Consider the following 22290-nt stretch of genomic DNA (forward strand, 5'->3'; position numbering starts at 1 on the left):
TGCAGTGAAACAAGAGCATGACATTATGCAGGCAACTGAATTGTATGTTACCCAACCATGGGGGCATTAAAATAGCAAGTGGGTGACTCCCTGATCTTGGCTGATATAACTGATGGCTAAAGATGAAGGCTAAAATACTCTTTATTAGAATTATGTGCCAAAATGCTGATTTGTAGCTGCTTGTGTGAGTTTGAAATGTCACTCTATTTGCACAGAGCTGAATGGCTGGGCTACACAGTCAATAAGAGCAATCAGAACTCACTCTCGCTATGTTAAAGAGCAGTGATCCCCAACCAGTAGCTTGTGAACAACATGTTGCTCTCCAACCCCTTGGATGTTACTCCCAGTGGCCTCAAAGCAAGTGCTTATTTTTGAATTCCAGGCTTGGAGACAAGTTTGGTTGCATAAAAACCAGGTGTACTGTCAAATAGAGCCTTAGGGTAGGACTATGCAGGCGGATGCGATGGAAATAAGGTAAGATATACAAATGTCAGATGAAGTCGCAGTGTTGATCTGACAAGACTGTCGGATGCAGATGCGGCGCGCAGCGCCTGCATCCGACAGTCGTGTTGCGTCAGATGCGTTTTTGCACAGCGAGTCGGTCACGCCGAAAACGCCCTTGTAGTCCTACCCTGAATATAGGTTGACATTCCACATAGGGGCTACTAAATGGCCAATCACAGCCCTTATTTTGCACCCAGGAACATTTTACATGCTAGTGTTGCTCCCCAACTCCTTTTACTTCTGAATGTTGTTCACGGGTTGTAAAGGTTGGGGATCCCTGTTATGGAGTGTGAAATGTCTCTCTATTTGCACAGAACTAAATGGATGGTCTACACAGTCAATAGGAGCAAATCAGGACTCACTCTCCCTGTTATAGAGGAACGTTTAATCACCTTTAGAGGGGACATTTGGAGCCCAAGGGAGTGTGTGAGATAATCCCTCCTGTACATGTGTGTGATCTGATACCCAGCAGGGAAGGTCACATTATGTAAATGCAGACAGAGACCAATACAGGAGTCACTTCTATAAAGAAAAATAAGCTTTTTGGATCACAAGGTTGACCACATGATGTATTGGGTATGAGCTTTTCCTTTGCCCCCACAGCCCATTGATCTTGCCCTATTCAGATCTGCTGATTAGGAGCATAATTTCCCAGTCTTAAATTCAGGTGCATCAGCAAGTGTTATACAGAAGCCCATTTATAATGAGGAGAGCACAAACAGTGGCTGAGGCGCCACTTACTAAGTTCTTATGCAAATCAGCGTGAACTCTAGGAATTCTGAAACATCAAAATAAAATAAACGTTACTTAAATAATATGTGTATTATATTATATGCTTATTAAGCCATAAAACATGTATCCACACTGGAACAGTGTGAAGGTGACTGATCATTCAGTGGGGGAATCTGCCTTCCATATGCAGCAATTAATCCTCTCCCACTCTAAATTCTAAATGCACTAGGAATCTGCCAGCAAAGCCATTAGAATCACAAGATGTGTTATTATTGTTATTATTGCTATCTGATCAAATTGCGCTCCCCAAACAGCTGAGCTCTATATGCTATGTAATATTCTTTGCTCCGCACATGGGATTCACCATTGCTTCTTTGTCTTATTTAATTATCTGCACCTCTATGTGCAATTAACTACCATTTCTCTTGCCTTGTACCCTGCCTGTGCCATCCCCAGAGTCAATAAGAACGGTTAATGGGCTGAACTGCTTGATCCCTGTGCCCAGGCCCGGACTGGTAATCTGTCCGTTCGGGCATTTGCCCGAACGGCCGCTCTATCCTGTGATGAAGTGGGCCGGGCGCTGCACTTATCTGCTATTAGAAGGAAAATATATTTTACGAGCAAGGAGCGCACAGTTCACATAGTTGAAGTGCGCACGCCGAAGCTATTTCCAGAGGGAGGGGGAGAGAGAGCGAGTGAGTGAGGAGAAGGTAATACTTTATTTAGCTTTACTGATAAGAGTGTTGCACATCTCTTTCCCTGCCTCTGACTGCTCCGTTTAGGGTCTCCCTCACAAGCTGCCTTCCAGTTGTCTGTTTGATTTCGGACAGTCCCTCTCCAGTCTTGCCCCCCCCCTCACAGTCACCCACTGTCTCAAGTTTCACAGCTCCTCATGTCAGCTCTGTCCAGCTTCCTCCCTTCACGGTGCTTCTCCGATCTCCCTCCCTGCTTGCAGGGTCCCTCTCTGCTCTAAGGCCCCCCTCCCTAACATATTCTCTCGCTCCCCCCCTCCTACTTTCAATCCCCAGTCTTGTTCTCTGTCCTACTCCCCCTCCTCCGATCTATCTCCTTTACCTGCTGCAAACTGATGACATAAACCATGGCAAGCAAGAAGGCAAGGGCAGAATACAGCAAAGAAATTCAAATAAAGGTAATCAGCCCCCCAAAAAAGAGGGAAACATAAGCAGAAAGCTGAAATCAGGGGAGGGGGGTGGTCTTGGCAAAGGCATAGCATATTAATAAGTGTCGTTTAGTAATATGTAAGCAAAGCCATTCTTTACATTTTAAGGCACCTACAAACTGTAAATTATAATTCATAATGTACCCCCTAATTTATAAAGATAAGTGATCACCTCGGAGTTATGCGGTGCTTTTATATGGTCACATAACTCCTCGGTGACTTATAATATCTTTATAAATTACAGTAGGGGGTACATTATCCACTATATAATATATACGTATAAATATATATATATATATATATGCATATGAAATAAGTAAAAGACCAGCACGCATTTATGTGTGGGCTGCTTTGATTTTTTTGCCAGGGCTGCTTTTTACTCCCAGTCCGGCCCTGCCTGTGCCCCAAGCAAAACAGGGTTCCCGGCTGTATAGGTAACAATATATTTTTAGTACATATATAAGATATGTATAGTTTAGGTTTGACATATTTGTCAGCTTATAAAATCAGAAAGTCATGCCATTTGGGGTGGGGACTGTAACACAGGGGTCAGAGCATTAAAGCCCAGGGATAGGGTCATGATGTCAGGGGGCAAAACTATGAGGTAGTGGATGGATTTAGCAGGGTTAGTAGGGCAGCAATTGTGGGCGGTGGGCAGGCAGGGCCACCATCAGGGGGGGACAGGGTGGACAAGTGTCCCGGGTCAGGGCATGAAGGGGGGCCCAGCAGTGCTGCATTTTTTTAAAGAGCCAGGCCCCCCTTGAGAGTGCCCGAGCGGTGCGGTCATTTTTCAAGTCCCGAACAGCCGAAATGCTTAACAGCCAAAGGACCTGAAGTCACGAAAAAAAGACCTCCCGAAGCGGCAAAAAGACCCGAAGCTACGAAAATATCCGAAGTCCCAAAGCGCCGAAAAGACCTGAAGTCACGAAAACAGCCAAAATTTAAGTCCTAAAGCGGCAAAAAGACCCAAAGTCACGAAAGGAGGCAAAGTTGAAGCCATGAGTTCAATTCTACTGAACACCAATTTGAGTTTTTTTTTTTTTTTAATCCCCTGGCCACCAATGAATTATTTTAATATTCTATAGGCCCCTGCCACCAATGTTTTTTTTAAAAAAAATTCTTTGGGGCCCAAATTTTTTTTTACTTGTAAGGGGGGCCTAGCACCAATGCTTTTTTAAAAAAAACTTTTATGGGGGGCCCTGGTGCCAATGTTTTTTTTTTAACTTATAAGGGGGCCCTGTCCATCAATAGCTTTTTATAACTTGTGTGTGTGGGGGGTTACTTTTTTAGCGCTGATGTCTGTGTGGTCTTTTAACTGTGATGTGGAGTGGGTGGAATCTGGGGTGGGGCTCGGGCGCAAGTGTTTTTCCATATTAATAACATTGGGATTAACCATCGTTTTTACCAGCTGGGTGGCAACCCTACCCTTGCTCCACTGTTTCCATCTTGTCCTATGGTCTCCATGTTGCTCTACTGTCTTCATCTTCTTCTACTTTCTGCATATACCCTATGGTCTTCATCTTGCCCTTCTGTCTCTATCTTGCCTTTCTGTCTATCTTCTCTTACTTTTTTCATTTATCCTACTGTCTCCATTTTGCTCTGTCTTCCTCTTCTCCAACTTCCTCCACTGACCATACTCCACCTTGTCTTAAAGTGGCCATATACGTGCAGATCAAAGCTGCCGATATCAGTCCTTTAGACCAATTCGGCAGCTTACCTGCCCATGTGCGGGGGCTCTCGACGGGTCCTCCTGATCGATATCAGGCCAAAATCGGGCAGATATCAATTGGTTAAGTTTGATTTTTTGTACGATCCTGCGACCCGTCGGAGCCCATTCGTAGTATTGTAATCCGATTGTTCGGCCCCATGGCCGAACGTTCGGATTCATCTGACATTGCCCAGCCATTAGTGGGCATATCAGGTTAAGATCTTATAGTGTTTGGCCACCTTTACTGTCTATATCTTGTCCTACTGTCTCCTTCTTTACCAGCCCATCAGATCACAGCACTATGCCTGACTTTAGGCAGGTGTTTTGGACCCCTGTGAGGTTGTTAACCTATAACAAGATGAGGAATATATATTCTAATACATTTCTGTCTGAATAAAGGCAGGATTAAGTTCACCAGAAGGAAGCACTGCAGGGAAATGTACTGGATATTAGTAAATACTGCAGGAAGCTTGTTCCTACCAACCAAATAGTATTTGCTGCAGGCACTGAAGGTAAAGTTCCCCTTGGTTAACGGGGGGGGGGGGCACATGCATTAGTTTTAGCAGAAATGAATACATGAATACATGCTACATGAATACATGAAGCAGCTGTCTGGCAGCACTGACTCTTATTTATAAGTTTTTATTCTGCCTGCTAACTGCTCATGGAATGTTCTCCCTCTGACAAGAAACAGATAGGACTGCAAGGGAGTCTCATGTTACAATTAGGGATGCACCGAATCCACTATTTTGGATTCGGCCGAACCCCAGAATCCTTCATGAAAGATTCGGCCAAATACCGAACCGAAAGCGAATCCTAATTTGCATATGCAAATTTGGGGTGGGAAGGGGAAAACATTTTTTACTTCCTTGTTTTAAGACAAAAGGTCATGTGATTTCCCTCCCCACCCCTAATTTGCATATGTAAATTAGGATTCAGATTTGGTTCGGCCAGGGAGAAGGATTCGGCCAGGGAGAAGGATTCCGCCAAATCCTGCTGAAAAAGGCCGAATCCCGAACTGAATCCTGGATTCGGTGCATCCCTAGTTACAATGTTCTCTGTAGCTTATTTCAGCCAGGGAGAGCCCTGTGGATATATTTGTGAAGCAGGTGCTCTCTCTAGAGTCAAAGCTGCAAACTCCAACTTAAAATCAACAAGCAATAAAAACCCCATAGATACAAAGGTAAATGCACAGCAGAATGTGTAATAAGGCAAGTAATAAGGAACGCATTTTAGGACATCCTCCGGAAATTTCCTGTCCTCCATGCGATGTCCTACGGCTTAGGAATGCCGCATCGGGTGCTTTTACACTCATCACTCAAAGCGGAAATGTGTTTAAAACATCTCTATAATAATACTGGCGAAGTGCGGAGAGATGAACAGGTAAAGCGGAAGGCTGAGTGCTGAGGGTAGAGGGCTGAGCAGGGAGGGCGGAGGACTGAGGGCGGAGGGAAGAGGGTGGAAGGCGGAGGACTGAGGGCGGAGTTCGTATGGCTGACGGCTGAGAAGGGAGGGTAGAGGACGGAGGTATGACTGCAGATTTGGAGGGTGAGTGACGGTAAAAGCACCCGATGCGGCATTCCTAAGCCGTAGGACATCGCATGGAGGACAGGTATTTTGCCGGAGGATGCCATAAAATACGTTCCATAAAGTAAAGTCTTTGCCCCAGTCTGATATACTGATGTAGAATGTCAGGTCTCTCCTAAACTTCTTTTAAGTACATGTCAGTATTGCCTCCTGGGTGCATCCTTTGTGCCTTGTAGCGAAGCACCCATCTCTGCCACCCACTTTCCATACTTGTCTTCCTACCACTGTACATTTCCCAGTACATGTGACCCACAGAATATTATACACACATATCACCCAGCAAATATATAGAACATTCCCTGACAGGTAGGCAACAATCACAGCAGCTTTCCCCTATGGCACTGCCAGCTGAATGGAGGGCATCTGGCGCTTACACACAGCACTGTACCAAATGAAATAGTAGTAAGGGCTGTGATGCACTCATGTTTATATGATACCATATCCCCTGACAGGTACAAACAGATAGTTTTATGCAGGGCCGGAACTTGGGGTAGGCAGAAGAGGCACGTGTCTAGGGTGCAAAGCTGGGGGCACCAGGGCCAGAACTAGGGGTAGGCAGAGTAGGCACGTGCCTAGGGCGCAAAGCTGGGGGGCGCCAGGCACGTACCTGCTCTGTTGCTTACCCCATGTCCGGTCCCCTCACTACCCGTCTTCTACCCGTCTTTTTGCGCTTCTGCTTCTGTGCGCATGCCAATTGGCGCTTCTGTGCATGTGTGCCGGCGTCAACTTCTTCATTATGCACTGACGTCAACTCAGTGTGGCCCAGCTCTAATTCCTGCACATGCGCAGCTCCGGATGCGTGTGCATGCGCAGTTGAGGCCCAGCAAGGGGGCAAAGTAGCCGGCTGGCTGGCTTGGCCTGGGCCTGCCAGGCACATACCTTCTCTGCCACCTTTCCCTAGTCCCATGCAGGGTCGGACTGGGGGCCCAAGGCCCACCGGGGCTGCAGTCTCAGGGCCCCCACCGCTGTGCCCTGCTGCGATGCAAATTGTGTGCTCGCACGTGTGTGTACAAGTGCGCGCGCACTGCATTCTTCAGGCCTCAGGCCCTTTTTCGGGCTGGTAGGCAGGAAGTGGAACCACAGGGTTTGGATCTGTAGGGGGCCCACCGGGTTTTTTCCCGGTGTCCCGATGGCCCTGTCCGACCCTGGTCCCCTGTCTCCACTCTGGTGCTGTGCTGTTCTCCATAGTAAGAAAGAATGTGCGTGAACACATCTGTTTTGCACAAGTGCGCCTATTCGCATGTGTGCTATAGATTGATCAAAAAACTAATAGGAAACCTAGTTAGAAATAAAATGCCATACAAGGCAATGTACAGTTTATAAAAATGTTTGTTTATTCAATGTATTCCATTCATATTAATTTCATCGCCTTTTCTGAAGCACAGATATGCTCTTTTACTTGATATATAAAATGTGATTCATTCAAAATGTGTCCTTCTGCATTGATTTGGGGGGGGGGGAATTGGATGACAAAGATGATTACGGATATTATAAATTATTTTTTTCATGAGCCACCATTTTGTGATATTTTATGTTGCTCATGGATCACCTAACAGGAAATATAGCTGTTCTAAGTGTAAAAAGAATCTAACTGTAACAGAAAGTAGAAAAGGTTCTAACTGTAACAGAAAGAAGTGTTGGGTGGAAAAGACCCACCTCTGTCTATTCTTTGGCTGAATATTGCTTTTGTTTATATCTTTAAACTTGCGCTGCCATTTTGTGATGTTAAGTGTGTCACTCTCTGGTCACCTGACAGGAAATAATACAGGGGTGGAAGAGCTGTCTGTTCTCTTGTTCTCTGCTTATGATTAAGGGCAGCTGAGCCCGAAACGCGTCAAGCGGGAGATACAGCGTGTATTTTTAAACATGGCCTAATAAAGATTTTTTATTTTAACTGATGGTCCAGTGTGCAGAATCGCTCTTTCCATTCATCTTTGTTCTCCACGGCGTGGGACGCCGAAGTTCCTGCACCCAGACCTGGATTTATCGTGTCGGCTGCCTTTGACTAATTTGCGGTGAGTCGGAGCGGTTATGCTTTTCTTATTGTCTGTTCTCTTGACCTAGCCTGTATGAATGCCTTTATGTGAGCACAGTGCCTCATACACGCCAGAGGGCAGACTTAAAATAGCAGTTTCTCAATGTGCGATTATTGCCTTCATGAAAAGGCTTTATTTATATGAAACAGAGTTTTACATATGAGTTGCTTCACACACATATTCGATTATCCACAATTTAACTCACTGAACATTATAAAATGTAAGATTCCATAAATAATAACTAATGGCTTGCAATATTTCCTGTCAGCATAATATGAATAAAGGCATTAGACTATGTACACAATAACATTTCATGCATCAGTTATATGCACTGCTTCCCATCTCTGCTGGCAGACAGCTCATTGCAATGACTCTAAAATAATAATAAATTACTGTAAACAGTGTTGGACTGGGATACCAGGGGCCCACCAGAAAACCTTTGACCATGGGCCCACTTTCCAAACTATTTTTTTTTTCTCTCCTCACTCAACCTTTTTATTCTCCTAGTCTTTTATATCTACTTACTCTATTCTTCCATTATTAAGCATTTTTTCCCATAAAGAAAAAGGGAATGACCATGAAATAGGCCAAATGGTTAGAAGCAAGAGGGCCCACTGAAGTCTGGGCCCACCGGGAGTTTTCCTGGTATCCTGGTGGGCCAGTCCGACACTGACAGTAAATATAGATATTGCAAAGAACAAAGTGATATCAAGTTACAAACAGCAAATAACCTAAAGGAATAGAAACCCCTATTTACGACCCATTGCTAATAAGTGGTGGTTCCAAGCTAGTGGAATTAGCACCTCCCAGTACCAAATATTACAAGCAGTGTATGGGCCCAGGGGTGATCAGAATGAGACAAAATATAAGGGGTGTTTGATAATTCAGTCCCCCAGAAACCATCCCTCCTAACTGGTGGGTATAGGATGGCCCTTTCTGATATTATTATGAATCAAGATGATCTCCTTAAACCAATATGTGACTTATGAGGGTATATATATATATATATATTTCTCCCAGATGACGGCACTCCAAGGAAAGTTCCACTAAGACATCAGTTCAAATCAAATGCAGGTTTCTTTATGGACCAACGTTTTGATCCCTTACTGGAATCTTCGTCTTCCCTGTCTGCAAGACAGTCCCGCTTATGACAGCTCAGCCTGTAGCTCCGGGTTTCTTACTGAAATGTCCCGACTTTGACTCGAGAAAAAGGCACAACGTTTCTGAAACTTAATTAAAATAAGAGACTTTTGGCAGAGAGCCTAGAACAGGGAGCAGCTGCACTTGGATACTTTTGTACCAATTTAAGATAAGATAAGCAAAGATACAACTGTAACTATTTAAGATAAGCAGAAAGTATTATCAGTAAGTGCCATTGAATTCATGTTGAACAAGGGGTTCTACTGCCCCTTTAATTGAAATGCTATATAGAGTTAAAAACAACTCATACTAAACCTTGGATATCAAATTATGTCTGGGCCTTGATAACAGTGGTGTGTGGGTCAGCCTGAATCCCATTGGACCCATGCAACATTCTTGCACATGCTAAATGCTCTGATCTGTAAACAGCAGGTGGCACTGTTGAAACAAAATTCATTCATATTAACAGTACATGTATCCCTTAATATCTTGGAATAAAACAATAAATAATGAATGTACTTTGCAAAATGTTTTAGAATAACCCCCTCATGAATTTTACATTCATTTATTTTAAAGGTTTACTAATCCTTTAAGTTTTCCTGTAAGGTCATCTCTCACCATAGAAACAGACATGGGGCAATTCATGGCACTTTATGTGCCATGTTCTTTCAGGCATAAAAAAAATGGCACTGAAATGCCTGAAATCTTCTACTCCCCTCATTTTGCCCTGTGTGCTTTCAAAATGAGAATCCTACTAAGGAACAAGAAAAGGGCTTACATTCAACATGAGCGAGGGATGATATGACAGTGCTTTCATGAAATGGGTGTAAGAGAGAATACAATTCTGTGTATGCAGATTCCCCCGTATCCCCCTAACTTGGATGGTTTCAGTTCTCAAGCTAGCCTTGGTCACTAGTACCCTGGCCTTGAGGGCAGAGCCACCTGCTTGGCTGTAAAAGCAGTTCTTTGTTTTTCTGTGGTCTGTTTGTTCAGGGTTCTGTCTCTTTGTGAGTTCAGAATCCATGGAGCTAGGGTCAAATAAACTTTTGCCTCATGTGATCTCCGGTAACCCGAATTTCCACGACAGATCACTTCCACTTATTGTTCCATGGTGGTCTATACAGTTTACTAAATCACAAACAAAATTCAGCAGCTCTCCAAAGTATGTAAACGGGGCCGGATTTATACATAGGGCGTCCCTAGGCCAGAACCACTTGTCCCTTCCCCTGCATTCTTTCCCCCTTTCCCACTTGCTCCCTTCATATGCACGCAAAGGCATGCACAAGCCTTATATCAGTGAGTCTGGAGCATGGGGATAAGCATGTGAGATATTTAAAGAACTAGCAAATCCCTGCATGTCCCCTGTACTTCTGAACCAATTGTGATGTGGCTGGGTGGCATGCCACCCCTAAAATTCTGCTTTTGTGGCCTTTCCACAGATCTGAGCTCGTTGTAATGGCTGCCATCATACTACATTCATTGTAGCTACAAGCTATTGCTGAAAGGGTCAAACATATCAGAAAGACCCAACATTTAGGGGCAGAATATATTCATCTGTTCTTTCTCCTCGAATCGAGAAAAAACACCAACTTGATTTTTTTTTTTTTTATAAATCAGCCCATTAATTTGCAGGGAATAGGGTCATAGTTATACTCCATGTGCCAAACGAAGCCTTTGTGAGCTTACTGACTATTCCCAGATCTAGAGTCTATATCACTGCTGACTCACAGGCCCCAGCATTGCCCTTCCTCATTCAGCGAATTGGTGATTATACCATGGGCACAGCATGTTCACAGGTTGGTGGTAGAGTTGCCTTCCTATAGTTTTATCTTTCTTCCGTATTAATGTGGTTGTTCGCCTTTAAGTTAACTTTTAGTATAAGGTAGAGAGTGATATTCTAAGACAATTTGCAATTGGCTTTCATTTATTATTATTTGTGCTTTTTGAGTTATTTAGCTTTTTATTCTCTCCAGCGAATATTTTGAGAAACTGAAGAAAGCCACCGCGACTACTAAAAGTTAGTGCAGAAGCCGCTATACAGATGGAAACCAGGCCCCCATGTTTATAATTCAGTGTAGAATTCATAATAATGTTATTCATTTTCTAAAAAAAATACTAAACTATTTTGTATGATGTTTCTATGTGTGTCCATTTGAGGGATGTTTCATTATCAGATCCCAACCCCCTATCACATGTCCAACTGAATATATAGATCTATACCCTGTGTTTGGATTTGCTGTTTGATTCTTTTTCCTGCTTAGATCTGATACCCGAAATATGCCAATGGACTGTACAAGAGCAGGGATCAGTGGCTACTTCAGTCAAGGGTCCATTTCAAACCTGGCCAGATACATATGGCTGAGTTTCAATCAGATATGAATGGGGTTGACATATCACCAGCCTAACCAGTAATATGGCAGCCGAGACTGGGACCAGTGTTACACATTTAACCAGCAATGTATTTCTTCATAAATTTATAATTCCCTGATGTACCACCCCTGTCCCTCCCCAATCCCTGCCTCCAGCTCCGCTTCTTTACCTTCTTCCTATAATCCCCCGCTCCCATATCGACCATATTTTCTCCCGAACCACCCCCTCATTGTCCCTCCCCTTTCTGTACAGCCAAATGTATTTTTCCAAAATGGTGACAACCCTAGATATTGGTCAGGCAGGACCATCAGAGGGTTGTATGATAATGTCCCTGGCACATCACAAGCCCAGTATAATGCTTCTTCCGAGCTGACTGGACTGTGCTGGCACTCAGCCTAAACCAGTGCAAAGGACTGTGAAAACTTGTTGGTGACGCCTAATCCCATGAGCAGCATCTCCTATTTCCCCATCTCATGTATGTCAGTGGGCATGGGTATTCTACTACTTCATTCTAAAGCATGGGGGCAACAACATGCAGCAAGGAGGCAGCAAGATCAACATACGATTCCTTAAAGGCCTGGGCCCAACAGAACTGAGAATCTTGATACTGCTGTACCCTGCAATTACATAAACTTAACCCTTGCTCTGCCTACTCCCCCACCTTGTCTCTTAAAGGGCAAGTAAATCCAGGACTAAACATAAACTGCATGGATTAATATCAGGACAGGGGGGCTGCTGTACTGCCTCTCTGCCGTGTCATTGGTAAAGTTACATCCCCCCACTTCAGCAGAACAAACCTTCCTGGTGACTCTGGACGGACCCTCCTCTTCCCATTTTCCCAAAGGGAGTGATATGCGCAGCGAACCTCTGGGGAGCAGGGTACTATGGTAAAATATTCACTACAAATCAAAATGCAGAGTAAATTATGTATGTCTTACTTTGGCCCAGGGCTCCTTGAATTTCCAGTGGCCATTAATATCCCACCTGTTATCAGTAGACCAATCACGGGATGGACTGATGCCCAATGAAACATCAACACAGAGCTGCCCTTCCTCTGCCCAAATAATACAAAGGCAACTGTATCATGGGACAAACGTCTTCTAATGACAGTGGCATGTTTATGAGTCAGCTCTTTCTAGACCCAATGAGCCAGTTTCTCCTTGGCCCAAAGGATACCAATGGCAGTGACATGTATATCCAAGTCCCTGCTAGGCCCAAAATAACATATTAATGTCAGCACCTTCTGAACCCAGTCTTATAATGTACTAATCCCAGTGATATGTTTATATACACTATATATCATTTCTATGTGATTGATTGACCAAACCTCTGACATCAGTGCAGATCAGTAGGACTTCTTATATTTCTTCATCCTTAGCATCTCCTTTCACCAATTTCTCCCACCCTTGGCTCTTGATTCCACCTTCACTTTTCAGTGACCCGTTTCCCTTGCACTAGAGGTCTCCCTCCTCTGTAATGTTCCCTGGCAATACTATAGAACTATAAAAAATGCAAGAACACCAATAAAATATGTATTAACATATTTATTTATAAATTGGATGTTATATTTATGCATTTTAGATTAATTCATACTAATTTAAGTTGGGAAGGACTCACATCCATTAGGGTCAAGTTTTAGTGTAAATGGGATCTTCCTATTTAGTAGTTGATCCAGAGGAAGGCAAAAACCCCATCTGAAGCCAGAGCCAATTTGCCTCAGAGGAGGAAAAATTCCTTCCTGACTCCCAAAGGGCAATCGGACAAGTCCCTGGATCAACTTTTACTATGAGTTTATTTTAGTATCAGTACTAAGAGTTTATGTCAGGGTTTAGAGTAGGAGATGTGACTGGTTGTTGAGTGGAAGGCTTGAAAGGATAGAATTTAGAAAGGAAAGAATTTGAACAGGAGAAACCACAGAGGAATTGCTGTTAGGAGATTGCAGGGGCGGGGGAGGCAAAAGAAAAGGTGGAGAAGAGAAGCCTCTGTGTAGGGGGCATCATTTTAGTGTGTGGTGTGTGGTTGTGACTAAATATCTTGGTATTGGTGGAATGGAAGAACCAATGGAGGTGCAGGAAGAAGGGCAAGGATTAAAAGATATTTTAAAGAGGAGAAACTCTTGATAATATGTAAATAAAAAAAGATATTGGTGGAGGTGTGTTAGCACAAGGACAGAGCTTGCGGGTAGAGGTAAAATATGGGATAAGGGCTGGTGGTGGAGCTAAAGTTAAATGAAAAGTCCTTGGGTAGAGATGTGGTAATTGGATACTAATGAAAACTAAGGTCCTAATAGTGGAGCTATGGTGTTTGAAAATGTGAATGCTGCTAGTGGAGCTGTAGAGGTGGATGTGAATGTCGGAGCTATGGTTCTGTGAAATGTAGATGCTTAAGGCAAGATGTTGGAGTTATGGTAGTCTGCAAAAAAAGGAAGATGGATGGAACTATGGCAGTTGGAAAGTGAGGTGTAGATGTGATTGGGTGGAGCAAACTAAACTGAAGCAAAGACACTACTGGTGGAGATGGGGTACTCTTAAAAGAATATGTTCATGGAGCTAAAGAAGGAGATAAAGTTCCTGCTGGTGTAGTTGCAGGAATCTTGAAGATACCACTTGCTGAGCTGCATCAGCTTGAAAGGAGATGATGTTTGTGGAGCTGCAGACGCCACTTGATCTGTATGAGAAAAAAATATCAGTCAGTAATAGATCATCATTAATTCTCATTCAGAGGCATTACATTTATGCACAAGCCTTATTCATTAGGGGTTCCAACATGTTAGGGAGTTTTTCTCCCAGGCTGATACTAGAAATAAATGCACTGGCTATGGGAATAGGAAATAATGCCTGAGCCTTCTCAATCGCATTCTATCCTGTTGTGTTATTGTGCGGCTGCTGCAGTGAGGCTAATGTCCATCAGCACAGAAAACCTTGATTCAGCCCCTACTGCCCGGTGTGTTTATTTGCTTCACACATGGGGAGGATTGTAACCAAGAAATGTAAACTTGAGCATCTTCTAGCTGAAACCCACCTCTTGTGCACAGGATTCGGGTCCTACTGTAGACATGTAGACACCCACCTAATGTAGACACCCACCAGGCAGCAAGGGATCAAATTGCTATTTGTCTACCACCTGAGAAGCATTGTACAGGGATACTGAATGGAGACAGGACCTTACCTTATGGATGTTTTTTTTCCTCTGCTGTGATTAAGGAAACTCATTCTGGGCTGTTGATGTTATTGGCCACAAGATTAATAACAGGAGAAGCCCTCCAAGGCCATTTGCAGAGCTGCTTCTTGTTCTGCCGATGTCTGTGTGCAAGCACACCGCAGCTGTCTCAGGGTCCAGAGAGCTACTCCCTTCAGTCCTGTATAGGGAAAAATCATATTTATGATTCATGAATACTAAATAGTGCTTGTATATGATTCATAAACAAAAAAATAAAGACTAAAGACCAAATGCAAATTGTCTTAGAACGCCATTGTCTCCATTATACTAAAATATAATATTAAGCTAAAGTACCTCTTAAAGGAACAGTTCAGTGTAAAAATAAAAACTGGGTAAATAGATAGGCTGTGCAAAATAAAAAATGTTTCTAATATAGTTTGTTAGCCAAAAATGTAATGTATAAAAGCTGGAGTGATTTGATGTATAACATGTCAGTCAGAACACTACTTCCTGCTTTTCAGCTCTCTCTCTATTTACACAGTTTATATTTTCACACTGAACTGTTCGTTTAAAACATGTTTATTATTCCCAGTGCCATTATAATAAAACCAACTCTTGCAGCTGTTGCGTTACACTGTGTGATGGTGCAGTCGTATCAAATATAATGGATTCCCTCACCTTTCTTGGCCGGCCAGTTGTGCAGGGTCAGGAGATGTTCTTCCAACTCAGCCCTGACGATTTTCTTAGGTGGCAGTTGGCTGATGAATGGGTGCTGCAGGAGTTCTTCAGCACTCCCTCTCGCTGAAGGATCCTTCTTCAGACACCACTCCAAGAAGGACACAAAATGTTGTGACCTAGAAAAAAAAAAATTTTAGCTAGCAAAAAAATCCCCATCTATCATCCCCTATCTATCTATCTATCTATCTATCTATCTATCTATCTATCTATCTATCTATCTATCTATCTATCTATCTTTCTATCTATCTATCTATCTATCTATCTATCTATCTATCTATCTATCCATCTAGCTATCATCTATCTGTCCCTCTATTTATCTATCTATCTATCTATCTATCTATTTATCGATCCCTCTATCTATCTATTTGTCCCTCTATTTATCTATCTGTATATCATCTCTATTATTATTAACATGGATTTATATAGTGCCAACATATTGCCTTTATCTATCTATTGTCTATCTATCTATCTATCTATCTATCTATCTATCTATCTATCTATCTATCTATCTATTGATCTATCATCTATGTAGCTGTCCCTCTATTCATCTGCCTATCCCATCTATCTATCTATCTATCTATCTATCTATCTATCTATCTATCTATCTATCTATCTATCTGTCTATCTATCTATCTATTGTATATCTATCTATCTATCTATCTATCTATCTATCTGTCTATCTATCTATTGTATATCTATCTATCTATCTATCTATCTATATCTATCTATCGATCCCTCTATCTATCATCTATCTATCTGTCCCTCTATTTATCTATCTATCTATCTATCTATCTATCTATCTATCTATCTATCTATCTATCTATCTATCTGGTGATCCCTTATATCTATCTATCTATCTATCTATCTATCTATCTATCTATCTATCTATCTATCTATCTATCTATCTATTCATCTATCTATCTATCTATCTATCTATTTATCTATATCTATCTAGCGATCCCTCTATCTATCATCTATCTATCTGTCCCTCTATTTATCTATCTGTATATCCCATCTAGCTATCATCTATCTATCTATCTATCTATCTATCTATCTATCTATCTATCTATCTATCTATCTATCTATCTATCTATCTGGCGATCCCTTCTATCTATCTATCTATCTATCTATCTATCTATCTATCTATCTATCTATCTATCTGTCTGTCTGTCTGTCTGTCTGTCTGTCTGTCTGTCTATCTATCTATCTATCTATTTATCTATCAATCTATCTAGCTATCCCTCTAGCTATCATCTATCTGTCCCTCTATTTATCTATCTATCTATCTATCTATCTATCTATCTATCTATCTATCTATTGTCTATCTTTTGATCTATCTATTGGTCCCTCTATCTATCATCTATGTATCTGTCTCTCTATTTATCTATCTGTCTATCCCATCTATCTATCTGTCTGTCTGTCTGTCTGTCTGTCTATCTATCAATCCCTGTATCAATCAATATATCTAACTATCTATCTATTCCTCAATCTATCATATATCCCTCTATGTATCTATCTATCTATTTTGATTTGATCTCTTTAGGGAGGAATGAGACCCATAGAATTGCAGCATTACACATTATAGAAATCTTCTCCCAAAGTCTTGTCCCTACTGACTATGCCTTACCTTGTGCACTTTTTCATCTCCAATTTGTACCTGTATGTTAGCCTCCCATTCACTTAGACTGTAAGCTCTATGGAGCAGGGACCTCCTTCCCACTATGTCTCTTACCACATAACACTTAAGCTCTTTGTCCTATAATTCTGTATATATTTATTATGTGATTTGTCTCCCCCATGGTTGCTTATATATATATATATTATACTTTAAGGCACTGTACAGCACTGCGGCTCCTTAACAGCACAATACAAATAAAGTTATACATACATACATACATACATACATACAAGTGTTCCCCAACCCAAGATTCCCCACTACTATCCCAAACTAGTCAACAAGGGTATAACAAATATCAGTGGCAAATCTAGATGTCTATAAGGCTATGAGGGACAAGGTAAGGTCCTGTGATTTTCCCACACCCTCTCCTGACTGCACCATAGTGCACATGGCCTGTAATCTCACAGTAGTGGGGCCCATAGTTATATGTTATACATAAAATATATCATATCTGCTCTGCATCCACCTATATTTCCCTGAAAACACACATATCCCTGCCTGCATCTCATGGGCCACATTTAAAGTCTGCAATAGAAAAACCTCTATTTATATTTAGGAGGTATTTAAACAAAATACACATCCCCCTGAGCTGAGACTGAAATCTCCCCATTATCCCAAATTTGTACAGACAAGGGGCATGGTGAGGGCAGACTGTGGAAGCAACTAGGTTGATATAGGTGTTGCCAAATGTCCCAAGTGTTAATAAGAAAATGTGGGGAGTTCCATGTCTGCAAGCACAGGTACAATGTACAGTGACTCGAGCTGGGACAGACTCACCATCTGTTTGATTGAAGCTTCGGTGGTTGAGCTTCTCTTATCAGGTGTTCCACCGGGTATTGATCTGCGTAAGCTAAAAATGAAAAACATATATATCAGGCCCATCGAACATGTCTAGAACTTATTTATTTAATCTATAGAAAAAGTTCTTTTTTGCTGGAAATAGAAAATTACCCCAAATTCCTCCCATTCTGATATAGAACCTCTGCTGCTCAATGTATAAAATAAAGTAGCCACAATTGTTGTGATTCACTTACGTGGTTTTCCCTCGGCCATTTCGATGGCGGTTATCCCGAGCGACCAGATGTCACACTGCAAAAGAGCATTAGAAGGAGAGAATTGGGTTAGTGGGCGTTTAATAAAATTTAAGTAAAAAGGTTACACTTATACAATTCTCTTTTAGAAACATATACAAATATTATCATGGGTGCAAAAGGACACGCCATTCTCCTTAGCTCAATTATGGCCAAAACAGAACAAAATACTAAATTATAAAATAGCCCAATGCACACCCAAGTAAATGAACACATCATGGTATATGTAAAAGTGAAAAAATGCTTTATTATATATAAACGTGTATACAGCAGTACATCTCCATTACAAACAATAGCAGTTACTGTACATAACACTAGTGTCACAATGCAAATGAGCAAATATATTAAAGCAGACACATTGTGCAAAAAGTTAAGAAACCCAACTTTTCGGAAAAACTCCTTTCTCTCCATGAGAAAATGACTGCTTCTATGTCCCATTAACACTGATAAGTAAATGCTCCGTGTTGTTACAAGTATTATAAGTACAACATACTTTGGTGTCGTATGCCAGGCGCTGGCCCTTCTGCCTTATGGCCTCGGGTGCCATCCAGTGTGCAGTCCCGTCTGCTTCATGGCACAATCCAGTCTGTGGGTCCAGGTCCCAGCTGTTTCCAAAGTCGACTGAAATGACAGATAGAATCTATTAATGGAAAACAATTTGTTTAACCATAATAAGATAGAAACCTAAATTATTAAACCCCCTGACTCCATATTCACAGAAGTTCCCCACCATCCATTACTCTTATAAGTGTAAGTTTTACTCACTGATCTTGACTTTGGCCGTCTCTGTGAGCATGATGTTCAGGCTCTTGATATCTCTATGAACGGCCCGGTTCTTGTGAATGTGGTGCAGCCCCTGGGGAGAATGAGATGTAGGTTATTAGACTATAACAGACATAAGACTAAACATTCCCAACAAAGGGATTGTATATATAATTTATGCAATTAAAGAGTCCTTAAGGGGTAAATCTGGCCTTACCTTTAAAACCTCCTTGCAGACATAGCCAATCCAGGTCTCCTTCAGGGATTGGCCATTGGTCTTGCTGATGAGGTTGTGGAGAGAACCGCCACCACAGTATTCAAGAACAATCTACAACAGAAAGAAATTATTTAAAGTTATGGATTGTATCACTTCAAGTGGAGATTGCTTTGGCACAAGAGGAATGAATACGATACAGTAAATCATTTCTTACTTCCAAGAGCTCCGATGAGCACTCCGTGAGTGGAGTCCTGTAGTAGGCTCCATAGTAAGAGGCGATGTTCTTGTGGCCGCCGAACTGCTGGAGAAACTTCAGCTCCCTGCAGACTGACTCTTCATCCTGGAGTGGAATAATAGAAATCCCTTTAGCTCACATAGTCCACTACACAAATAGGATTGATATATAATGATTGGAATTATAAAGATACAGTACTCGGCTGATGTTGGCGATCTTCACCGCTACCACTCCTCTACGATGGTGACGACCCTGTAATACAGACAGAAAGGTTGACTTATATACAAGTAGGAAAGAGAGGGTCTAATGCAGCCCCCAAACAAGAAGCTTGATATGTCTGCCTAAATCATTGTGTGATTGTGTGTAGTGATCACAATCTTGTTCAGTTCCCCTACTCTCCAGGAATTGGTTGGTCCCTTACCTTGTAGACGTCTCCGGTGCCGCCCCCTCCAAGAAGCACATCCTTGGTCAGCCGACCATTAGGAGGCTGGAAAATAAAATAGAAAAAAGAAGGATTTTATTGATAACATAATATTCCCCAGGTTACAAAACATGTCTCACTTCCGGCAGTAGCGGCAAGTGTTTTACCCTCCTTTCTACTCACCTTATAAATCTCAGAGAGGGTACTGGGTTCCGCCTGTGGCTGAAGGAGAAGAGAAAGAGTCTATTACATTCTATACTTTATCTGTATCTGTTCTCTATACAGTAAAACCCTAAATTCAGATAAAATAGTAGCAGTTGCTTTACCTTCCTCCAGGGGGCGCAGAATAGCATTGCGTCCAAGTTTTTAGCTCTTAAAAGAGCTGTTGGGTTATAAAGAGAGATCAGCTGACGTCAAAGGAAGATGTTTTCTCCAAACGCCAAAAATCAGATGGAATATCGCTGAATATCTCTATAAAACAATCGCTGTGAAATCACTTGGAAAATCACTGAAAATCGCTTCGAAGACGCTATGAAACGCTTCGTCGCTTGGAAATTTCACTGTTTGGGGACATAGAAAGAAAGAAGAGATTGTAAGCTCACGTGCACCAGCCCTCTCTGCTATACATATCAGGATTCACTGCCTTATATAAGTATTCACACCCTCAACCAATTCTCCCATTGTACAAAAAGCAAACCCTAAACTTATATATATTTTTTATCTATTGTATCTGTTATTTTTATTCTGACCATAAATTCTGAAATCTGATATCCATTGGCAAAAAAACAAAATTTCATCAACAGCATTAAAGCAAAGATCCCCTTTAAATAAAATGAAATTAAACAGGTTGCAGCATTTCCCTGTATTGGCACCATCCATTCTTCCCTCTGTTATAATATGAGGCTCAGTCCCTGATGAAATGCAGCCTCTGAACATCATGATAACAAAGTAATAGGACTAGTACAGGCTGCAGGTCTGACAAGGGATGCTGGGATTTGTACTATAGGCTACAGGTCTGACAAGGGATGCTGGGATTTGTACTATAGGCTACAGGTCTGACAAGGGATGCTGGGATTTGTACTATAGGCTACAGGTCTGACAAGGGATGCTGGGATTTGTACTATAGGCTACAGGTCTGACAAGGGATGCTGGGATTTGTACTATAGGCTACAGGTCTGACAAGGGATGCTGGGATTTGTAGGTCAGTAACAGTTAGAATACCACAAGCTGCTGGTCTGACAAGGGATGCTGTGATTTGAAGTTCAGTAAAAGCTGGAAGACTACAGGCTGCAGGTCTGACAAGGGATGCTGGGATTTGTAGTTCAGTAACAGTTAGAAGACCACAAGCTGCAGGTCTGACAAGGGATGCTGGGATTTGTAGGTCAGTAACAGTTAGAAGACCACAAGCTGCTGGTCTGACAAGGGATTTGTAGTTCAGTAAGAGCTGGAAGACTACAGGCTGCAGGTCTGACAAGGGATGCTGGAATTTGTAGTTCAGTAACAGTTAGAAGACCACAAGCTGCTGGTCTGACAAGGGATGCTGGGATTTGTAGTTCATTGAGAGCTGGATGACTACAGGCTGCAGGTCTGACAAGGGATGCTGGGATTTGTACTACAGGCTACAGGTCTGACAAAGGATGCTGGGATTTGTACTATAGGCTACAGGTCTGACAAGGGATGCTGGGATTTGTACTATAGGCTGCAGGTATGACAAGGGATGCTGGGATTTGTACTATAGGCTGCAGGTCTGACAAGGGATGCTGGGATTTTTAGGTCAGTAACAGTTAGAAGACCACAAGCTGCTGGTTTGACAAGGGATGTTGGGATTTGTAGTTCAGTAAGAGCTAAAAGACTACAGACTGCAGGTCTGACAAGGGATGCTGGGATTTGTAGTTCAGTAACAGTTAGAAGATCACAAGCTGCAGGTCTGACAAGGGATGCTGGGATTTTTAAGTCAGTAACAGTTAGAAGACGACACGCTGCTGGTCTGACAAGGGATGCTGGGATTTGTAGTTCATTAAGAGCAAGAAGACTACAGGCTGATGGTCTGACAAGGGATGCTGGGATTTGTACTATAGGCTACAGGTCTGACGAGGGATGCTGGGATTCGTACTTTAAGATACAGGTCTGACAAGGGATGCTGGGATTTGTACTATAGGCTGCAGGTCTGACAAGGGATGCTGGGATTTGTACTATAGGCTGCAGGTATGACAAGGGATGCTGGGATTTGTACTATAGGCTGCAGGTCTGACAAGGGATGCTGGGATTTGTAGGTCAGTAACAATTAGAAGACTACAGGCTGCAGGTCTGACAAGGGATGCTGGGATTTGTAGTTCAGTAACAGTTAGAAGATCACAAGCTGCAGGTCTGACAAGGGATGCTGGGATTTGTAGGTCAGTAAAAGTTAGAAGACCTCAAGCTGCTGGTCTGACAAGGGATGCTGGGATTTGTAGGTCAGTAACAGTTAGAGGACGACACGCTGCTGTTCTGACAAGGGATGCTGGGATTTGTAGTTCATTAAGAGCTAGAAGACTACAGGCTGATGGTCTGACAAGGGATGCTGGGATTTGTACTATAGGCTACAGGTCTGACAAGGGATGCTGGGATTTGTACTTTAAGATACAGGTCTGACAAGGGATGCTGGGATTTGTACTATAGGCTGCAGGTCTGACGAGATGCTGGGATTTGTAGGCCAGTAACAGTTAGAAGACTACAGGCTGCAGGTCTGACAA

The 22290-nt window shown here is 42.3% G+C and overlaps 1 protein-coding gene across 1 annotated transcript in view; it reads right to left on the reverse strand.

The window, feature by feature from the left end:
* Window positions 1–12788: 12788 nt before the first annotated feature.
* Window positions 12789–22290, reverse strand: part of LOC108701997 (traf2 and NCK-interacting protein kinase) — a 1005599-nt gene continuing 996097 nt past the window's right edge. The window contains exons 7-10 of the mRNA XM_041577462.1: window positions 17610–17682; window positions 15095–15270; window positions 14426–14615; window positions 12789–13924 (exon numbers count right to left, since the gene is read on the reverse strand). Coding sequence (XP_041433396.1) covers window positions 14500–14615; window positions 15095–15270; window positions 17610–17682 — 365 coding nt within the window. The 3' untranslated portion in view covers window positions 12789–13924; window positions 14426–14499. The remainder of the gene's footprint in view (window positions 13925–14425; window positions 14616–15094; window positions 15271–17609; window positions 17683–22290) is intronic.

The sequence above is a fragment of the Xenopus laevis genome, chromosome 9_10L (genome assembly GCF_017654675.1).
Source record: "Xenopus laevis strain J_2021 chromosome 9_10L, Xenopus_laevis_v10.1, whole genome shotgun sequence".
NCBI classification, from domain to species: domain Eukaryota; kingdom Metazoa; phylum Chordata; class Amphibia; order Anura; family Pipidae; genus Xenopus; species Xenopus laevis.